This window comes from Lithobates pipiens, unplaced genomic scaffold (assembly GCF_037356315.1).
Source record: "Lithobates pipiens isolate NorthernLeopardFrog02 unplaced genomic scaffold, aLitPip1_a1.2 Scaffold_13, whole genome shotgun sequence".
Lineage (NCBI taxonomy): Eukaryota > Metazoa > Chordata > Amphibia > Anura > Ranidae > Lithobates > Lithobates pipiens.
This window is the reverse complement of record NW_027507718.1, coordinates 180,721,756-180,741,059: the sequence shown is the minus strand read 5'-3', so window position 1 is coordinate 180,741,059 and position 19,304 is coordinate 180,721,756. Positions and strand designations below refer to the sequence as shown.

The following is a 19,304-nucleotide window of genomic DNA, read 5'->3' as shown; positions in this document are numbered from 1 at the left end:
AGAATTTTGGGGTACGACGTTCCAAGGAGCAATTGAGCAAACACTGGTCAGACCTCAAATTGAGGGAGCAGGATCAGTACAGAAGGATCAAGAGAGTGCTGCAAAAAATAATTATTTCTCTTATATTCACCCACCGACACAGCTCCTCTCTGTAACAAATGGGTTGTTAGCCTTATCACTAGGAGAATACTAGGCATAGTTGTAACACTCAGAACTCTTAGTTCCGCCCAGTGGGGCAGTCCCTCAGGCTACAACCCCCCACCCTGTAAAGCAGCCTCAGTTTTACTTTGCCTAGTAAAGGAGAAGGACCTAGAAACCCTGCAGGTCCATCGGTCAGTGTTTTTTTACGCAGAAGCTTGGATTTTTGTGCAAGGTGAATGATCCTATGAGCTACTATCAACAGCCGGCTGGGTGACAGGCTAGATACCCTTATCCTTGTAGTCTCCCCAGTCCGGCCATCGAGTGCATGCAGGTCGCAGCTACGGCTTGGCAGGCCAAGACATACCTCAGCTCCAGAGGTGGTTGATGAGCTTTTATGCTCCGGGGCGTACATATGACCGGGCTACTGATGTCTGCGTCACAGTATGCTGAGGCCAGTAGCTACCATGTGCCGATCAGGTGTAGATCTACAATGGAATTTCTCCCAGCTTCAGGACTGGTAAGTACAGCTCTCCCTGCCCTGGTGGTTTTGAGCAGCTGGGCATTCTCCCTGGGAGGTCAATTTGGGGGTCCCTCCCCTCCCTCTCTTCTCTCCTCTGTCCCAATCTTCCCTCCCCTCCCCCTCACGGGGGGTATGCTGCATGTGGTACTGAGCGGTGTGTGTGTGTAAGATCCCTGAGGGCTCTCACCTGGGGTAGGGGTCTGGGTGGCTGGTGGTGTCTGTATCCTGTGTGTTTTGCTCCTGGGAGGTGCTTGTGAGGGTCTGGCTGTGTCTTCGGTGCAGCGCTCTGTCTCTGCCATTTTTCTGTCTCTGTCCCTCATGGAAGCTGGCCGGCGGCCATTTTAGGTGTGGGCAAGGGCAGCAGATCTTCTGGGCTTCAAGTGGCTATTTTCCCAGTGCTTCCCTATTCAGGACACTGGCGGCCATTTTCTTGAAGCCTGAGCACGTTTCAGTGTTCTCCTGCAAGCAGCTACATGTGCTTTCAGCTTTCTGCCTGGTTTACTGGACGCTGGGCGGCCGTTTTATGTAGTCTGAGCACGTTTTTTCAGATCGTTTAACGATCGTTCTGACTGACTGCCACCGACAGTTTGGATTCCTCTGCACCTGGGAGCACTAGGGGACTACAGGCACTGCTCTGAACAATGCAGAACTCCTCAGGGTGGTTAGTCCAGCAGGTTAGAGCCCCTCAGTCGGCAGCAGCAAGGAGGGTGGGATTGTCACTGTCCTAAGTCCCCTTCAGGTGGCAGACAGGGTAGGGTCAACATGGCTTCAGAAACTGGTGTTTCTTCCCCCGAAATCCAGGCAATTGCAACCGGGTCACCTGCGGACTGCGCAATCCCCATGGACACCCTGACAGTGGTCCTCAATTAATTTGTTGCCAAGATGGAGGCGGTGCATGGGAAGAAAGGTGCTAAAAAGCGGCTCCTGTTCCCCGTCCTCTGGGGAGAGCTCTGACGCAGACTCGGGTCCTGCTGAGGCTGGTGACCCCTGCTCTGTCTTGTCAGACAACGCTGACCAGGACTGTTTGGATAGTGAGAATGAGTCCCCGTCTGGGTTCGGACGTGACAAAGCGCTTGTTGGAGCACTTATCCCAGCTGTGCGTGATACCCTGAAGATATAGGAGCCAGCGGATCCCTCTGCTGATGTACCGGTCCCTTTTGGGTCCCGCAAGCCAGCACGTTTACCTAAGGTGCCCCCGTATCTGACTTATTTTGACAAGTTCATTTACAAGCAACGGACCTTTTCGGTCCCCAAATACATGGCGGTGCGTTACCCCTTTGAGAAAAGCCTTCTCAAAAAGTGGTCGGCTCCTCCGGTCATGGACCCCCCAGTATCCAGGTTAAATAAAGTAACCACGGTCCCAGTTGAGAGGACTCCCGCATTCAAGGATCCCACCAACAGGAAGGCCGAGGCAGTGGCTCGTTCCTTGTTTACGGTTGTGGGGTCAGCCGTACGAACTGTACTGGCATCCGCACTGGTGTCGGAGACACTGACTGAGTGGGCAAAATGTTTGCACCGCGAATTGGGAGAGCAACAGGCTTCCGCTATCTGTGTGGAACTAGCTGACCAACTAGTGCAAGGCCTTAAGTACGTCTATGACGCGGCCCTGGATACTCTCCCTCTGTTATCCAGGGCTTCAGTGTCAGCTGTGGTGCTGAGGAGCCAAATTTGGCTAAAATGCTGGTCTGCTGACCAGGCATCCAAAAAAGCCCTGACGGATCTTCCCTTCCTTGGTGACCGGCACTTTGGGGCCTCATTAGATGACATTATTAAAAATGCCACCGGTGGTAAGAGTACCCTACTCCCGCAGGCCAGGAAGGCTAAGGAGCCATGCCGTAGGCAAGGACCCTCTTTTTCCACTCACAAACGGCTTTTTCGTCTGTCCGGAGCTTTGACAAAACGTCCCCATCCCGACAGGACGCCCATGGACGGTCAAAAACGTCCCTGGAACCGCAAGCCTAACAAGCCTGTGAATAAAAGTGCTACCGCATGAAGGTTTGGGTCGCCTTCGGGAGTTTGCAGCCCGGTGGTCCTCCCGGTTATCCGACCAATGGGTCTGCGATCTGATTTCCACAGGCTGCAAGATAGAGTTTCTCTCCCGGCCGCCAAACAGATTCTTCCCCCTCCAGCATACCCATATCCCCGGTTCGCCGGGAGGCCCTGTTGGGGGTGGTAAGGGATTTGCTGAATCGTGGGGTGATTGTACTGGTTCCGGACCGCTTCCAGGGATTCAACTCAAATCTGTTTGTGGTTCCCAAGAAGGAAGGGGTACGTCCGATCTTGGACCTAAAAGCCCTCAATCACTTTGTGAAAGTGCAGAGGTTCAGAGTGGAATCAGTTCGCTCTGTAGTCACTGCACTCCATCAAGGGGACCCCCTGGCGTCCTTAGACATCCAGGATGCGTACCTGCACATACCTGCACATACCCATATGCCTTCGGCATCAAAAGTTTCTGCGATTTGCAGCAGGGGAAGCCCACTACCAGTTTGTGACTCTTCCTTTTGGTCTGGCATCAGCCCCCCGAGTCTTTACCAAGGTACTGGTTCCAGTTTTGGCGTTGATGCGACAACGTGGGATCGCGATCGTGAGATACCTAGACGATCTCCTCCTGAGGGCATTTTCTGCCTCAGAATTAGAAGAGGATGTGGTGATCACCATGCAGACCCTGCAAGAATTTGGGTGGCTGTTGAACCTCAAAAAGTCGGTGACTGTGCCGACCCAGCGTCTGGAGTACCTAGGCTTGCTGCTGGACTACAGGGAAGAGCGAGTTTTTCTCCCTTCAGACAAATTGCAGACTCTTTGATCCGCGGTAAAAATGCTGATGAACCACAGGTGGTCGTCGCTCCGCTTTTGCATGCGAGTACTGGGGCTCAATGTAGCCTTCTTCGAGGCAGTACCTTATGCCCAGTTCCACACCAGAGTCCTGCAGAGGGAGATTTTGTCAAAATGGGACAAATCTCAGTTGTCCTTGGATCGACAGATCCAGGTGAGCCAGTCAGTCAGAGACTCACTGATTTGGTGGTTGAGATCCCCAGTGATTCAGTCCGGAAAATCGTTCTTTCCTCTGAAATGGACGGTGATCATGACAGACGGCAGTCTATCCGGCTGGGGTGGAGTGATGGGGGTTCAGTCGGCTCAGGGCCTCTGGTCGATGGAAGAATCTGGGTTGCTGATCAATCTGCTCGAATTGAGAGCGATCAGGCTGTGCCTCTACACATAGTCGATGAGACTTCAAGGGCATCCGATCAGGATACAGTCAGACAATGCCACGACTGTGGCGTACGTCAATCACTAAGGGGGAATAAGAAGCTCAGCCGCTGCACGGGAGGTCGCTCACATACTTCGGTGGGCAGAGCGACACGTACCGGCCCTGTTGGCCTGTCTGTCTGAGTCGACAGATACTGGACCCAGGAGAATGGGCATTGCATCTGGAGATATTCAGGTTGCTGGGCCTGAAGGGGGGCACACCAGACATGGATCTACTGGCCTCCCGTCTCAATCGGAAGTTGCCAAGATTCGTGTCCAGGACAAGAGATCCGTGGGCTGACTCGTCAGACGCGCTGGTCGCTCTGTGGGATCTATACCAGCTGATCTATGCCTTTCCTCCACTAAAACTGTTGCCACGTCTGCTTCGCAGAGTGGAAGCCGAGGGGATCCCAGTGATACTGGTTGTCCCAGAATGGCCTCCGTGTCCTTGGTACGCAGACCTGGTGCGTCGGGCGGCAGACACTCCCTGGTGACTACCGTTGCGAGAGGACCTTCTGTCTCAAGCTCCGATTCTCCATCCTGCTTTACCATCGCTGGCTTTAATGGCATGGCTATTGAGAGCCAGGTGTTGAGGAACCGGGGTCTGTCAGACTCGGTGATTCCAACTATGAGAGCACGGAAATCTTCTTCTCGGAAGATATACCATCGTACCTGGAAGGCCTACATTTCCATGTGTGAGGAGAAAGGCTGGCATCCGTGCTCTTTTTCCATATCTAGGATCCTGCTGTTTCTCCAGCAAGGAGTAGACCAGAGATTGGCATTGAACACCATTAAAGGGTAAATTTCAGCCTTAGCTGTCTTTTTTCAATGACCCCTGGCATCGTACTCCTTAGTGAGTACTTTCGTTCAGGGGGTACGACGTGTAGTCCCTCCAGTGCGTCCACCGTTACCCCCATGGGATTTGAACCTGGTGTTGTCGGCGCTTCAAAAACCACCGTTTGAAAACATCAGGGAGATTCCCCTGTTGACCCTTTCCCAGAAAGTGGTCTTTCTAGTGGCCATCACATTGGCCAGGAGGGTTTCAGAACTGGCGGCCTTGTCCTGCAAGTCGCCCTATCTGGTTATCCACAGGGATAAGGTGGTGTTGGGTCCGCAACCGTCTTTTCTACCGAAAGTGGTCTCGGCTTTTCAAATCAATGAGGACATTGTATTACCATCTCTGTGTCCTAAGCAGAAACACCCTAAGGAGGTGGCCCTTCATGCTCTTGACATGGTTAGGGCTCTGAAGGTGTATTTGTCTGCCACGTCTCCTTTTCGGAAGTCAGACTCACTGTTTGTTTCGGTGGCTGGTCCAAAGAAAGGCATGGCGGTCTCATCGGCCACCATTTCCAGGTGGGTCAAACAGATTGTAGTACAAGCCTACGCCTTGAAGGGGCAGGTGCCCCCCTTTCCGGTCACAGCCCACTCCACAAGGGCAATCGGAACGTCTTGGGCCTTCCAACAGTAAAGCGTCGGTCACTCAGGTGCATAAAGTGGCTACCTGGTCGTCTGTCCACACGTTTACCAAGTTCTACAAGGTAGACGTCAGTGCATCGGCTGATGCATGTTTTGGCCACAAAGTTTTGCAGGCGGCCATGTAGTTGCAATTGAATATGTAATGGATATTTTTTCCTGGTTTTTCGATAAAAACGCAGCACTGTTATGTTAATGCACTGTTGCATAACTTCCGCAGTTTGGTGCGGTCTTGGGGATAACTCCTGTTGAGGATGCCCTGTTTTTTGTGGTAGTTTTTCTCGCACTGCTGTTTTTTGTGGGTATAGTTTCACTAGTTCCCACTTGCCTAGGTGGATGAAGTTTTTATGCTGTTTTTTCCCACCCCTCGTTTTGGCACTGCTTGGGGATGTCCCATTTGTTACAGAGAGGAGCTGTGTCGGTTGGTGAATATAAGAGAAAATAGGATTTTTTGTACTCACCGTAAAATCCTTTTCTCTGTAATTCACCGTCCAACACAGCACCCGCCCCTCCTTTTATCTTTACGTTATACTGCTTGTTGACGTACTGAGGCTGCTTTGCAGGGTGGGGGGTTATAGCCTGAGGGACCGCCTCCCTGGGCGGAACCAAGAGTTCTGAGTGTTGTGTTACAACTATGCCTAGTATTCTCCTAGTGATAAGGCTAACAACCCATTTGTTACAGAGATGAGCTGTGTCGGTCGGAGAATTACAGAGAAAAGGATTTTACGGTGAGTACAAAAAATCCTATTTTTGTCGTGTGATCCTATTTTATTATTACTTGCATGCTGCTCCATGTGCTTTTCTTTACTATTGTACATTTTAAAATGGGGTTAGGCTAGTTATCGTTCATAGTAAACATCGTTTGTTTGACCACTAATACAATGTTTTTGGCAGATGCAGGTTAACTGCATTTGTTCAGGCCTATTTGTATTAAAAGAAGTTTAGTACATTGTTGTCTAGATGGGTTTGTAACTAGAATGAAATGCAAACTTGATTCAGTGTAAGGAGAGGACACTCAGCAGCTGTTTACACATCTGGACGCAGGAGCACTAATGTGGGACACCAGAACACCCGCAACATGGCTAGAAAATGGTCGTCTGGTCAGAATGAACTAACAGAATGCTCTGAAAATCAGAAAGAAACCGAGAAGAACGAGCTGAAAATCAGAAACGAGCAGACAAGATTGCACTGATACAAACTAAAAAATAGAATGCACTGAAAGACAATAATGAACTGCCAACACACACTGAAGAACAGATATAAACCCACAAGCACAAACTGAAGAGCAGTAATGAACTGAAAAGCACAGATCGTCTCTCACCAAACTTCTACTAACACGAGATAAACACGAGATTAGCAGAAGGAGCCCAAAGGGTGGCGAACTGGCTATTGAACTTCCTTTTTATAGCCCCATCGTATGTGTTGTACATCACTGTGTTCTTGGCGATTGGAATTTCCGACAACATTTGTGTGACCATGTGTATGCAAGACAAGTTTGAGCCCACATCCGTCAGAAAGAAATCTGTCATTTGTTGTTGGAATGTCCGATTGTGTGTATGCGGCATTAGGCTTAGGACTGTCATGGAAATGTAGGCTGCACCTATCCCTTCTTTAATTTTGATTTGCGGTGCATTTCGGCCGCTAGCAGGGCGCTTTTACCCCCGCTAGCGGCCGAGAAAGGGTTAAAACTGTAGGCAATACGCCGCAATAGCGGCGTTTTGCCGGCGGTATTACAGCGCTGCCCCATTGATTTCAATGGGGAGCAGCGGTGGAGGAGTGGTAAACACACCGCTCCTTCACCGCTCCAAAGAAGCTGCTGGCAGGACTTTTCCCTGACGTCCTGCCAGCGCACCGCTGTAGTGTGAAAGCCCTCAGGCTTTCACACTACAAACAATGGTGCAGCTTTTTTAGGGCGGATTGCAGGCGCTATTTCTAACGCTATAGCGCCTGCAAAACGCCCTGGTGTAAAAGGGGTCTAATACATAAAATTCTCACTTGTAAATAATAAATATAAACAGCTCAGTCTTCAGGACTTGAGCAATACTGCATATGAATAAAACAAGTCCCCCCTTTAAATGTAAAGGGAGCCAAAACCACATAATGTGCCTGCGACAAGGGTGGGGGGGGACGCTGAGCTTGTTGCTGTACTCTGACCAGCTGTGAGTAAATTCTCATGGGGGGGCCCCCTTATATAGATGAGCCCTGCTTCCAGAATGTTCCTGCTGGTCATGTGACCTTCTGGAACATTCCAATGCGGTCATGTTACATTCCACAATATTCTCCAATGTCACATGACCCCGATTTTCCCGCCTGACATACTATTAATCTTTCTTAAAGTGACCATGCCTACTTTTATTTATTTATTTTATTAAATAATAGACTGCTGTCTGGGGGGCGGCCACATGTCCATGCTGTTCGGGCCAAAATGCTTTAGCCCTCTCAGTTCATTCTTGCCCTTGCCGCACTTACTTTGTTAATTGCAAACTCCAAAAAATTCTAAGCCAAGCTCCTGCCTGCACACTTTTTGGATTCTGGGTTCCTAATTTATGAATAGAATAAAGAACATTCCCTTTTAAAAAGTAATAAATATAAGAAAGGTAAATTTAATACACAAAAAAAACAAACAAACAGGAGCTTTACTTGCACACTTTTGGATGATTGAAATGAACACAACAACCTTCAGAAAGCTGGGTGAATACCAACTTTTCTAAGTGACCAGCCTATACTGCTTTAGTAAATGAACTCCGTTAGCTTACTGAGGATGATGGGCTGGTCATGAAGAGGGTACAATCTTCCGAATGTCAAGTGGTTAATAAAGGATTAGCAAAGTAAATAGTTCCCTTTTTAAAGAAATGGGAATTTTTACTTAATTTACTGGCCAGATTTGCCCACATGGGATGCATAGGGTTTCCATTCCAGTGCAGGCAGTCCCATTCAAGTCAATTGGTACACAGCGGCTGCATTCAAACAGTCTTTGTTTCCCATTTTAAATCTGTGTGGGTACAGGTCCCCAAACACACACTGTCTGTTCTCAGGGACCCGCACCCATATGGCTGTCAAATTGGGACAGAAACATCCATGTGCAAGCAATCATGGCCCTCGCACGGGAATTAAGTACCATACAGAATGAGTTTAGGTTGCCATATTGTATTGAATTTTACAGAAAATAACAGCACTGCAGATTGAGAAATAAAGGTAATTTTCTTAATATCAAATTACACAATGATACATGCTAGTACTATATATTTTTTTTTATTTGCTATATTTTTTCCCACAAAAGTGGAGTTACCCTTTAAACTTTCCAGATGTCTTCTCCCGGGTTCAGAAAAGTTAAAACCTAGGAATTCCAGTGTGAATTAGTCCCTAAAGTAAATTAAATTATGCCTATTTTTCCTTTGAAAGAAATTGCATTCCTATGGACAATTTAATTTTGTTTCACCCGTTCTGACTCTTTGGATCTGCCACCTGTTTCTGTTTATCTGTATACAGCCCGCTGGCATTACTGTCCTGTTGGCCTCACATTATTTTCCTGCTGCAGGACAGTTACAAAACTAACAGGAACTCTTAAGCAAACATACTTCTAAATAATTTAAGGTTCTTTACAACAAAAGATAATGGTACGTTAACTTTCTGCTTTCTTTAAAAAGGAGAAAAATTTGAGCAGTCGCCCTACAACTTCTAATTTAACTTTTATTTAATTAATGCAGTACCTAAAAATCACAATCGCTACATCATTACAACGATGTGGAGAACAAAGCCACAGAAACTATATTTTATTTCAAAAGCCTACCCCAATAGATATGAAACAAACAAACAAAAACATAAAAACACAGCACAAATAAACTAATCTAACAAGAGTGTACTACAGTGTAAAGTCACACACATTCACTGCCTAAAGTCAACTTGTGCTCATTATAAGTCAACTGTACACATTATTTTATTGTTTTGTAATAGATTTACAAATTATGTGCAACGACTAGGGATGAGCTTGGTGTTCGAGTCGAACGCATGTTCGACTCGAACATCGGCTGTTCACCGGTTCGGCGAAGCCAGAACTCTGTGGGCCATCGCAGTGCATTGCTGGCTCATGATTGGCCAAGCATGCACTGTGACCCCGCATGCTTGGCCAATCACAGCACCGGCAGCGAGGAGAGCCATGATTGGCCACAGGCAGGATGCCTGTGGCCAATCATAGCTCAGGCTGTGTAGTACATGCCCCACACTATATAAGGCGTCTGTAAGAGTTAGTGGGTGTTCTCTGTGTACCTTCAACGCAGTATACACTGTCCGTTATCCACCGATTTAGCGTTCCTGCTCTTCTGTAATTGAGCTTTCAGCCAGCTGCAGGAAATTGTGGGTGTTGTCTGTGTACCCTGACCGCACTATACACCTTTATCCACCTATATATCTATATTGCTCTTCTGTAATTGAGCTTTCAGCCAGCTGCAGGAGTTTGTGGGTGGTGTCTGTGTGCCCTGAGCGCAGTGTACACCATTATCCACCTATATAGCTACAGTATATTGCTCTTCTGTAATTGAGCTTTCAGTCAGCTGCAGGAGTTTGTGGGTGTTGTCTGTGTGCCCTGAGCGCAGTATACACCATTATCCACCTATATAGCTACAGTATATTGCTCTTCTGTAATTGAACTTTCAGCCAGCTGCAGTAGTTTGTGGGTGTTGTCTTTGTGCCCTGAGCGCAGTATATACCATTATCCACCTATATAGCTATTTTTTTCTTCTGTAATTGAGCTTTCAGCCAGCTGCAGGAGTTTGTCTGTGTGCCCTGAGCGCAGTATATACCATTATCCACCTATATAGCTATATTGCTCTTCTGAAATTGAGCTTTCAGACAGCTGCAGGAGTTTGTGGGTGTTATCTGTGTACCCTGACCACGGTATACACCATTGTCCACCTATTTTGCTCTTCTCTAATTGACCCATCTGCCATCTGCAAGAGTTAGTTGGTGTTGTGTGCCTCCAGCACAGCACAGTATACACCGGTATATACCCTTTAATTCCTATTGTTCTATAATAAAGGCATCTGCAGGAGTTAGTGGGTGTTGTGTGCCCCCAGCAGGCACAATATACACTACCCAATTGCTGTTTTCCCATCTCCCTTCATTCCATTACCATGTCTGGAAGGCCAACAAGGAGAGGCAGACAGGCACGAGCCGATAAAAGAGGGCAAGCAGGCTCTGTGTCTAGAAACAACAGTGCTGGTCGTGGACGCGGTGCATTGTCATCAGCACGTGACCATGGGACACACTTGTCCTTATTTTCGGCAGCTGGATGTGTTGAGCCGCATAATGCCGAAGACTTGATAGAGTGGATGACCAAGCCCTCTTTATCCTCTCTCACCCAGGCTCAGGGTACTAGCAAAGCAGCTGCCAACACATCGTCTTCCTCGTCTCAATGTCATCATCAGTGACTCCTTCCCTAGACCCACCACATCCTTCCATCCTTTTGAGCACAGTGTTGGGTACATGCTCCAGGAGGATGCCCAGTGTTTTGTAGGCTCTGATGATGATACTCAGCTAGAGGAAGGCAGTAGCGTGAGCGCAGAGAGGGGGGATGCTCAAGAAGGACAGCAATCTGGCAGTCATGTTCCACAAGCTGCAGCATACTGCCAGGTTTGCTCCAGCGATGAAGAGGGAGGGCACTGACTCCACATGAGTGCCTGGTAGGAGAGAGGAGGAGGAGGATGCACATGTCCAACAAGGCAGGATGCCCTCCGGGGGCAAGCTTAGGGGCAGCACACCAACTGAATCACACTGCAGAGCTCCGCCTGTGCAGGGCGCTGCCTCTGTGCGTTATTCTAAAGGTTCTTTGGTGTGGGCCTTTTTTGAGACGAGTGCATCAGATCGCACCGCTGCTATTTGCAACATATGTCTCAAGCGTATCTCGCGTGGCCAAAACATCAGCCGCTTGGGCACCACATGCTTGACCAGACATATGTTGACCTGCCATGCAGCTCGTTGGCAAGCGTACCTCAAAGACCCACACCAAAGAACAAAGCGGACCTCTCCTTGCTCCTCATCAGCTGGGATCTCACCCCACTAGACCTTCAGTCCTCTGAAACCTGTGCTGAAAGGAATAAAGGTGTAGAATTAGGTGTGTCTCAGCCAAGTGCTTGCGGGCACTCTGCTAGCAGTACACCCACGTCTGATTATAGCAGGCAAATTCCCCTGCCCCAGCTGCTGGACCGTCAAAAGAAGTTCACTCCCAGCCATCCACATGCCCAGTGGTTGAATGCTAGCTTGGCTAAATTGCTAGCACTTCAACTGCTGCCTTTTCAGTTGGTAGACTCAGCCCCCTTCCGTGAGTTTGTACAATGTGCGGTTCCTCAGTGGCAGGTCCCCAAACGCCACTTTTTCTCATGGAAGGCGATTCCGCCTCTCTACCGGCAAGTGGAAGGCAATGTCCTTGCCTCGCTGGACAGGGCGGTCAGCGGTAAGTTGCATATTTCCGCTGACTCATGGTCCAGCAGGCATGGACAGGGACGTTACCTGTCTTTCACGGCCCATTGGGTCACTCTTCTGGCAGCTGGAAAGGATGCAGGACAGGGTGCAGTAGTGTTGGAGGTTGTTCCGCCACCACGCCTCCAAAATGCTACTACTGGTTGTGACACACCTCTCTCCTCCACCCCCTCTTCTTCTTCCTCCAGGGCCTCTTCCAGTGCTCTGTCCTCGGAACCAGTAGTGCTCCGTAGGCGTTCCAGGGGCTACGCAAGTACGCAGGCAAAACTATGCCATGCCGTGCTTGCGCTGGTTTGTTTGGGGGACAGGAGCCACACTGGGACAGATATTTTGTCAGCTCTGCAGGGGCAGGCCGAGAGGTGGTTGACGCCACGCCAGCTTAAGCCAGGAATGGTGGTTTGCGACAATGGCACCAACCTCCTCTCCGCCCTCCGACAGGGACAACTGACCCATGTGCCCTGTGTGGCTCACGTCCTTAACCTGGTGATGCAGCGGTTCTTGGGCAGGTACCCAGGCTTACAGGATGTCCTGAAGCAGGCCAGGAAAGTCTGTGTGCATTTCTGCCGATCATTTAATGCCTGTGCTCGGATGGCTGAGCTCCAAAAGGAGTTGAACCTGCCCAGAAACTGCCTTATATGTGACATGCCCACCAGATGGAACTCAATGTTGGCCATGCTGCAGCGGCTGCACACGCAGCAGAGGGCCATCAATAAGTACCTGTGTGACTACGGCACCAGGACAGGGTCAGGGGAGCTCGGTTTTTTCTCACCACGCCAGTGGGCCATGATTAGGGATGCACGCACTGTCCTGTCACTGTTTGAGGAGGCCACAAGGATGGTGAGCAGTGACAGTGCATGCATCAGTGACACTGTACCTCTTGTCCACCTGTTGGAGCATACGCTGAGTAGAATAATGGACAGGGCACTTGAGGCAGAACAGAGGCAGGAAGAGGAGGACTTCCTTGCCTCTCAAGGCCCCCTTTATCCAGACAGTGTTCCTGCTGTCCCACCCATCACACAGGAAGAGGACAAGGAGGAGGAGGAGGAGGATGAGGAGGATGATTGTGTCAGCATGGAGGTGGAGGCTGGCACTCAGCATCAGCAGCAGCAGCAGTCTTGTAGGGATGATTTACAGTCCCAAGAAACCCGTGGACTTGTACGTGGCTGGAAGGAGGTAGCTGCGGATCATGTTGTCCTTAGTGACCCAGAGGACTCCGGACCGAATGCCTCAACTAACCTATGCTGCATGGCCTCCCTGATCCTGCAAAGCCCGGGGAAGGATCCTCGTATTCTTCGGATCAAGGAGAGGGACCATTACTGGCTGGCCACTCTCCTTGATCCACGGTACAAGGGTAAGGTTGCTGACCTTATCTTGCCGTCGCAGAGGGAGCAGAGGATGAGACATCTCCAGGAGGCCTTGCAGAAAGGTCTGTGCAACGCGTTCCCAGAGACTGGGAGGTTAACATCTCCTGATCCTGGACAACATGTTGCTGAGGCATCGGTTAGAAGGAGCGGTGGAGAAGGTGGCCGTCTGACCGATGCGTTCAGACTATTTTTTAGTCCGCAGCCCCAAGGTATGATCGGTTCCAGCAACCATCGCCAGCGTCTGATTTACATGGTGCAGGAATACCTAGGGGCAAGGTCAGACTTGGACACCTTTCCCACCGAAAATCCTCTGGCTTACTCGGTCTTGAGGATAGTTCACTGGCCAGAGCTTGCACAGTATGCAATTGAGCTACTGGCCTGTCCTGCATCCAGTGTTCTTTCGGAAACGCACCTTCAGTGCTGCTGGTGGCTTTGTTACCGATCACAGGGTGCGCCTGTCCACCGACTCGGTTGATCGACTGACCTTCATAAAGATGAATCAGTCTTGGATCACCCACAGCTATCAAGCACATGAAGCTGATGTAACCGAAAAAAATTTTTTTTTAAATATCACATCCCTTCAAGACTGCCTATTCTGATGATGAGCGACTGTCCTGTTATGTTGATTGTCTATCCTCTTCCTCCTCCGCTGATATCTTGGAAGAACATTTTTGGTTCTGGGTGATGCCACCAGCCCAATTTTTCTGCCCTTGTTTAACAGGGGCGTGTAATTAAAATTTTTGATGCAATGCTTTGCAGCAGGGCTCATTCCTGCACTACAACTAGAGTATATGAGAGAGGTTGCAGTGTCGTGGCACCAGTGCCTAAGGCCCAATTTTTCAGCCCCTGTTTAACAGGGGAGTGTAATTACAATTTTTGATGCAATGCTTTGCAGCGGGGCTCATTCCTGCACTACAACTAGAGTATATGGGAGAGGTTGCAGTGTCGTGGCACCAGCACCAGTGCCTAAGGCTCAATTTTTCAGCCACTGTTTAACAGGGGCATATAATTACAATTCTTGATATAATATTTCACAGCAGGGCCCATTCCTGTGCCCACCAAGAGTAACTGTGAGGACTTATAGTGTTATGGCACCAGCACCACAACCACCAAAGGCCCAATTTTTCTACCACTGTTCAACAATGGCATGTAATTACAATTCTTGATATAATCATTCACAGCAGGGCGCTCCAGTGCCCACCAAGAGTCACTTTGAGGGCTTACGTTGTGGCAACACCAACACCTTGTTCCGCCATTTCTGCAGAGCATATAGGGCAGACCCCTACTTTCAAACACCCAACTTACAAACGTCTCCTACTTGCAAACGGAAGGAGAAAACAGGAAGTGAGATGAAAAAAGACAGACGGCAAAACAAATTATAACCCTTCCCTATGTTTCCAAAAAGCTTAAAAATAGATTTTTTGACTGGAGCTACACTTTAAAAATGTACCAGTTGAAAATTACAAACAGATTCTACTTAACACAACAAACCTATACAGTCCCTGTCTTGTTTGCACCGCCTGTATACTGCTGTTCTGAGTATATAGGGCCTGGGGGCACCACGCCTTTCCTTTTTTTAATATGGGTATGGGGTCCCCCTTAATATCCGTACAAGACCCAAAGGGGCTGGTAATGGGCAGGGGGGGCTACCCATGCCATTTTTCTCAATGATTTTCATCCATATTGCCGGAAACCAAATATTACATTAAAACCGCAAGCAGTTTTAAATGACTTTTTTTCCATTAGATGTAATTTTTTGCAGGGACTGTTCTAAACACGGGAAACACGTGGCACTTCACAGGCATACTAGAGACACCCCCCCCAGGCAGGATGTTTAAAGGAATATTTCTTTTTTTTTTTCACTTTAATTGTCATTAAAATCAGTGCTCCCGAAAAAACGGCCGTTTTAAAAAACATTTTAGGCATTGACCCATGTCCCCTGGGGCAGGAGCCAGGTCCCCAAACCCTTTTTAGGACAACATCTTGCATATTAGCCATTAAAATTAGCACTTTTTATTGCCGAATCACAAAAAGTGGTCTGGTCTTAAGCCAGCAAAATAGTCCGGGGCTGAAGTGGTTAATAGGAACACCTGAAAAATGGATGGGAAATGCTTGTAATGACAGCAAAAGTCAACTGACAGGCGTTTTAACCCAAACTTACTCTATCCAAATTATAAAATACGTTTTCCTTTACACACACGTCTGTCACCTATTACTATGTAAAACACCTAAAAGTCTTATATTTTGAAGTAAACCAAAAAAGATCCAAGCAAATCATGTGATTCCAGTTACACTGTGACATTTTGATAACAGTCTGAGTCTAGTTGATACAACCAATACTTTGTTGCCTAATAGTATTGACACTGGGGGATATTTACTAAAACTGGAGCGTGCAAAATCTGGTGAAACTCTGCATAGAAACCAATGAGCTTCCAGGTTTTATTGCCAAAGCTCGATTGAACGAGTTGAAAATAGAAACTGATAGGCTACCATGCAAAGCTGCACCAGATTCTGGGTGCACCAGTTTTAGTAAATCTACCCCAGTGTAACTAGTTACTTTTAATATAGTTAGTAAAATGTAAATTTCATCAACTGTTTTGCAACAGGCAGTCAAGTCCACTACAGGGCCTGGGGAACAACTTAGGAATTCCTTGTGGCATACAGGAGACTCATCAAACCAAGTCAGACTACTATGGAAAGATCCCCGAAATGTGGGCTGGAAAGATAAGACATCATACCGCTGGTTTTTGCAACATAGACCTTCAGTAGGATATATTAGGTATGTACAAAGCAGAGTTGGAAAAGCATATGTTTATATAATAATATATATAACACACAGAACAGTATATTGATTAATATGTATTCTGCACAGTATCACTGTTTTTGCATTGCTTTTATGCCACATAATAATCTAAAATAGATAGCAGGCAATTCACTTGCTCACAATCCTATGGAGGAGTATCGAGATCAGTAGACAAAAAAAAAACCTCCTGTACTTGATTGTAGTATTCGGATGTTTAGGCACTTAATTCCTTGTTCAAATCTGCCAACACTTTGCTGCCCTCTCAAGACTGGGGTAGTCTGGACAAAGTTCAACCATTAATAGACAGAGGGAGCCACAGCCTAGTGCAGGGGTGTCCAAACTACGGCCCTCCAGTTGTTCAGGAACTACAATCCCCATCATGCCTAGTCATGTCTTTGAATGTCAGAGTTTTACAATGCCTCATGGGATGTGTAGTTCTGCAACAGCTGGAGGGCCGTAGTTTGGACACCCCTGGCCTAGTGCATTATCCTTTAGATTACTTTTAGTAATACAAATAGAACATGTATAATATGCTCCCAAACCAATGTATATATAAGCTCACCAGAAAAGATGAAAGCCATGGTCCCTGCATATCATCTCAAAATATCACAAGGAGAAAGTCTACAAGTTCAGAATGCTAATGTGATTCGAGGGACTTGCTCTCTTCATCAGAGTCACCATCAGGCTCTGATGAACAAGTTGAAACTGGGGGTACATTGTTGGCATATCGATAAGTGGGAATTGTGTTAACTGAGGTATGGCCTTTCTATGCATGTGTATACCCATCTTATTGTTGGGATCAATGTAGGCCTCCTGATTGTCCTAAATTGCACCCCCCCCCTTTCTATCTTTACTCTTGTGAGCAAGATGGCGCAATATGTAGATGAACCACTGGGATAGTCTTACCTTTACCCTGTTGGGAATTGATGACCCAGGTATAAATGTTACTCCATGAACAAACTCCTTGAGATTTGAAACGTATACGTTTTGCGGCTCACCTACTAGTCTGTCCTGGGTCCAGGCCTGGGGTGATTTTTTTCCCCCCTTCTTGTGGGGCTCCTGTATCCACCCCAAGACCTTTTCCCATCCATCTCCTACACAACACCCACCCAACCGGTACAGAGAAAGCGAGAAATCTTTGTGAAATGCGTTAAATTTTCAGAATGGAGTAACTAGAGGATTTAAGCTGATATTGCACTAATTAGTGAGCTACATGTGATTCACGTGTATGAAGGAACATTTAATGCCTGTTTTGAATCTCCCTCTCTGGATTGGGTATTTGTTGGTATCAGACATATTGTGAATAGAAGGTGTTGCACTTGCTTTTTATTCAAGTTTTACCTTATGGAGAAAAAATATTGGATTTTTAAATTAAGCTGACTTGTGTTTTGCTGACAAAATCCGCCTTTTTTGGTAACTATGTTTCCAAATAAATTTATATGTGGCACGGTGAGGGTCTATACTTTTACTTAAAGCGGTTGTAAACTCCACTTTTTATCTTGTACCCACAGGTAAGCCTACCTGTAGGTACAGTAAATATCTCCAGTAGCTGGTGATGTCACAAGCGCATAATCACTGAGCTCCCAATGGACAGCATGCCGTCCATTGAGAGAGCTGTGCCATGAGCATGACTTCATTGCGGATCAGCCATTCAAACAGCTGTACCTTGCATATCCATGATCTGTTTTTTAGGTAAGTCTGTCATAATGTACTAGCACATTATGAATTGAGCCTGCAGGGGGGGGGGGGGGGGCAGTTTGTTTTTAAACACAGTTTACTACTGCTTCATGGTTAAGCTAACACAACATGTACAACACAAGTAAATAAAATCCCAGCGCACAGTTTAATCACACACAAAGGTTGGACTTGATGGACTTGTGTCTTTTTTCAACCTCACCTACTATGTAACTATGTAGTAAGCAATACATTTATGAGTTCCTAAGCTTTAGTGTTAAATTACATTTTTCACTGTGGGTTACTGCACTTTCCCTATCATCAATATTCTGCATTGTCTCAAAGGGGTTGTAAACCTTTGTGTTTTTTCACCTGGCAGTGACTGGCCTCGCAGCTCCCCCCCCCCCCCCCCGGTTTTACTACCTGAGCCCTGGAACTTGACCCAGAGGGGGCGCGCTGTCTCTCTGCCCGGGGTTCTCGGCTCTTGAATGGATAGATTAATAGCAGCGCAGCCATTGGCTCCCGCTACTGTCAATCAAATCCAATGATGCGGGTGCTGGGGGCAGGGCCGAGTCATACATTCGGCGGCTATAGATGCCGAATGGTGGACTCGGGAGCACGCCCGCAAGGTAACACTCTCGGGAGAGCACTTCTAATATGGGGTTATCTGATGTGGGGAGGAGCCGCGAGAGCCGCCGGGGGACCCCAGAAGACAAGGTTCGGGGTCACTCTGTGCAAAACAAGCTGCACAGAGGAGGCAAGTATGATACGTTTGTTATTTTAAAAAAAATGCGCTGCCAGCGGCACTCGCCAGCCGGGACCTCCATGAGCATGAGTCAGATCGCGGGTCCCGCGGACTCGATCGCCACGGAGATACCCGCAATCGTCTCACAGGGAGGAAGAACGGGGAGATGCTAATGTAAACAAGCATCTTCCCATTCTGCCTAGGGACTGTGTCACTGATCTCTGCTCCCTGTCATCAAAAGAAGAGATCAGTGACATGTCACACACAGCCACGCCCCCCCCCAGTTAGAACCACGCCCCAACACACGCTAAACCTCTACACAGCCACCTAGTGGTTAACCCCTTCACTGCCAGTGTCATTTACACAGGAATCAGTGCATTTGTATGACACTGATTGCTGTATAAATGACAGTGGTCCCAAAAACGTGTCAAAAATGTCCAATGTGTCGCTATAATGTCGCAGTTACAATAAAGATTGCTGCCATTAAAAAAAAATATATTAATAAAAATGCCATAAAACTATCCTCTATTTTGTGAACGCTATAACCTTTGCTCAAACCAAACACTTATTGTGATTTTTTTTTTAGCAAAAATGTGTAGAAGAATGCGTATCGGCCTAAACTGAGGAAAAAAATGTTTTTATATATTTTTGGGGGATATTTATTACAGCAAAATGTAAAAAAATTATGTGTTTTTTTTCAAAATTGTCACTCTTTTTTTGTCTTATAGCGCAAAAAATAAAAACCGCACGGGTGATCAAATACTACCAAAAGAAAGCTCTATTTGGGGGAAAAAAGATGTCAATTTTGTTTGGGAGCCACGTTGCACGACCGTACAATTGTCACTTAAAGTGACGCAGTGCCGA

The 19,304-nt window shown here is 47.4% G+C and overlaps 1 protein-coding gene across 1 annotated transcript in view; it reads left to right on the top strand.

Annotated features, from left to right (window-relative positions):
• The window catches only part of COMP (cartilage oligomeric matrix protein), a 192,903-nt gene that overhangs the window by 167,658 nt on the left and 5,941 nt on the right, over positions 1-19,304 (top strand). Inside the window, exon 17 of the mRNA XM_077475942.1 lies at positions 15,825-15,997. Within this exon, the coding sequence (XP_077332068.1) occupies positions 15,825-15,997 (173 nt within the window). The remainder of the gene's footprint in view (positions 1-15,824; positions 15,998-19,304) is intronic.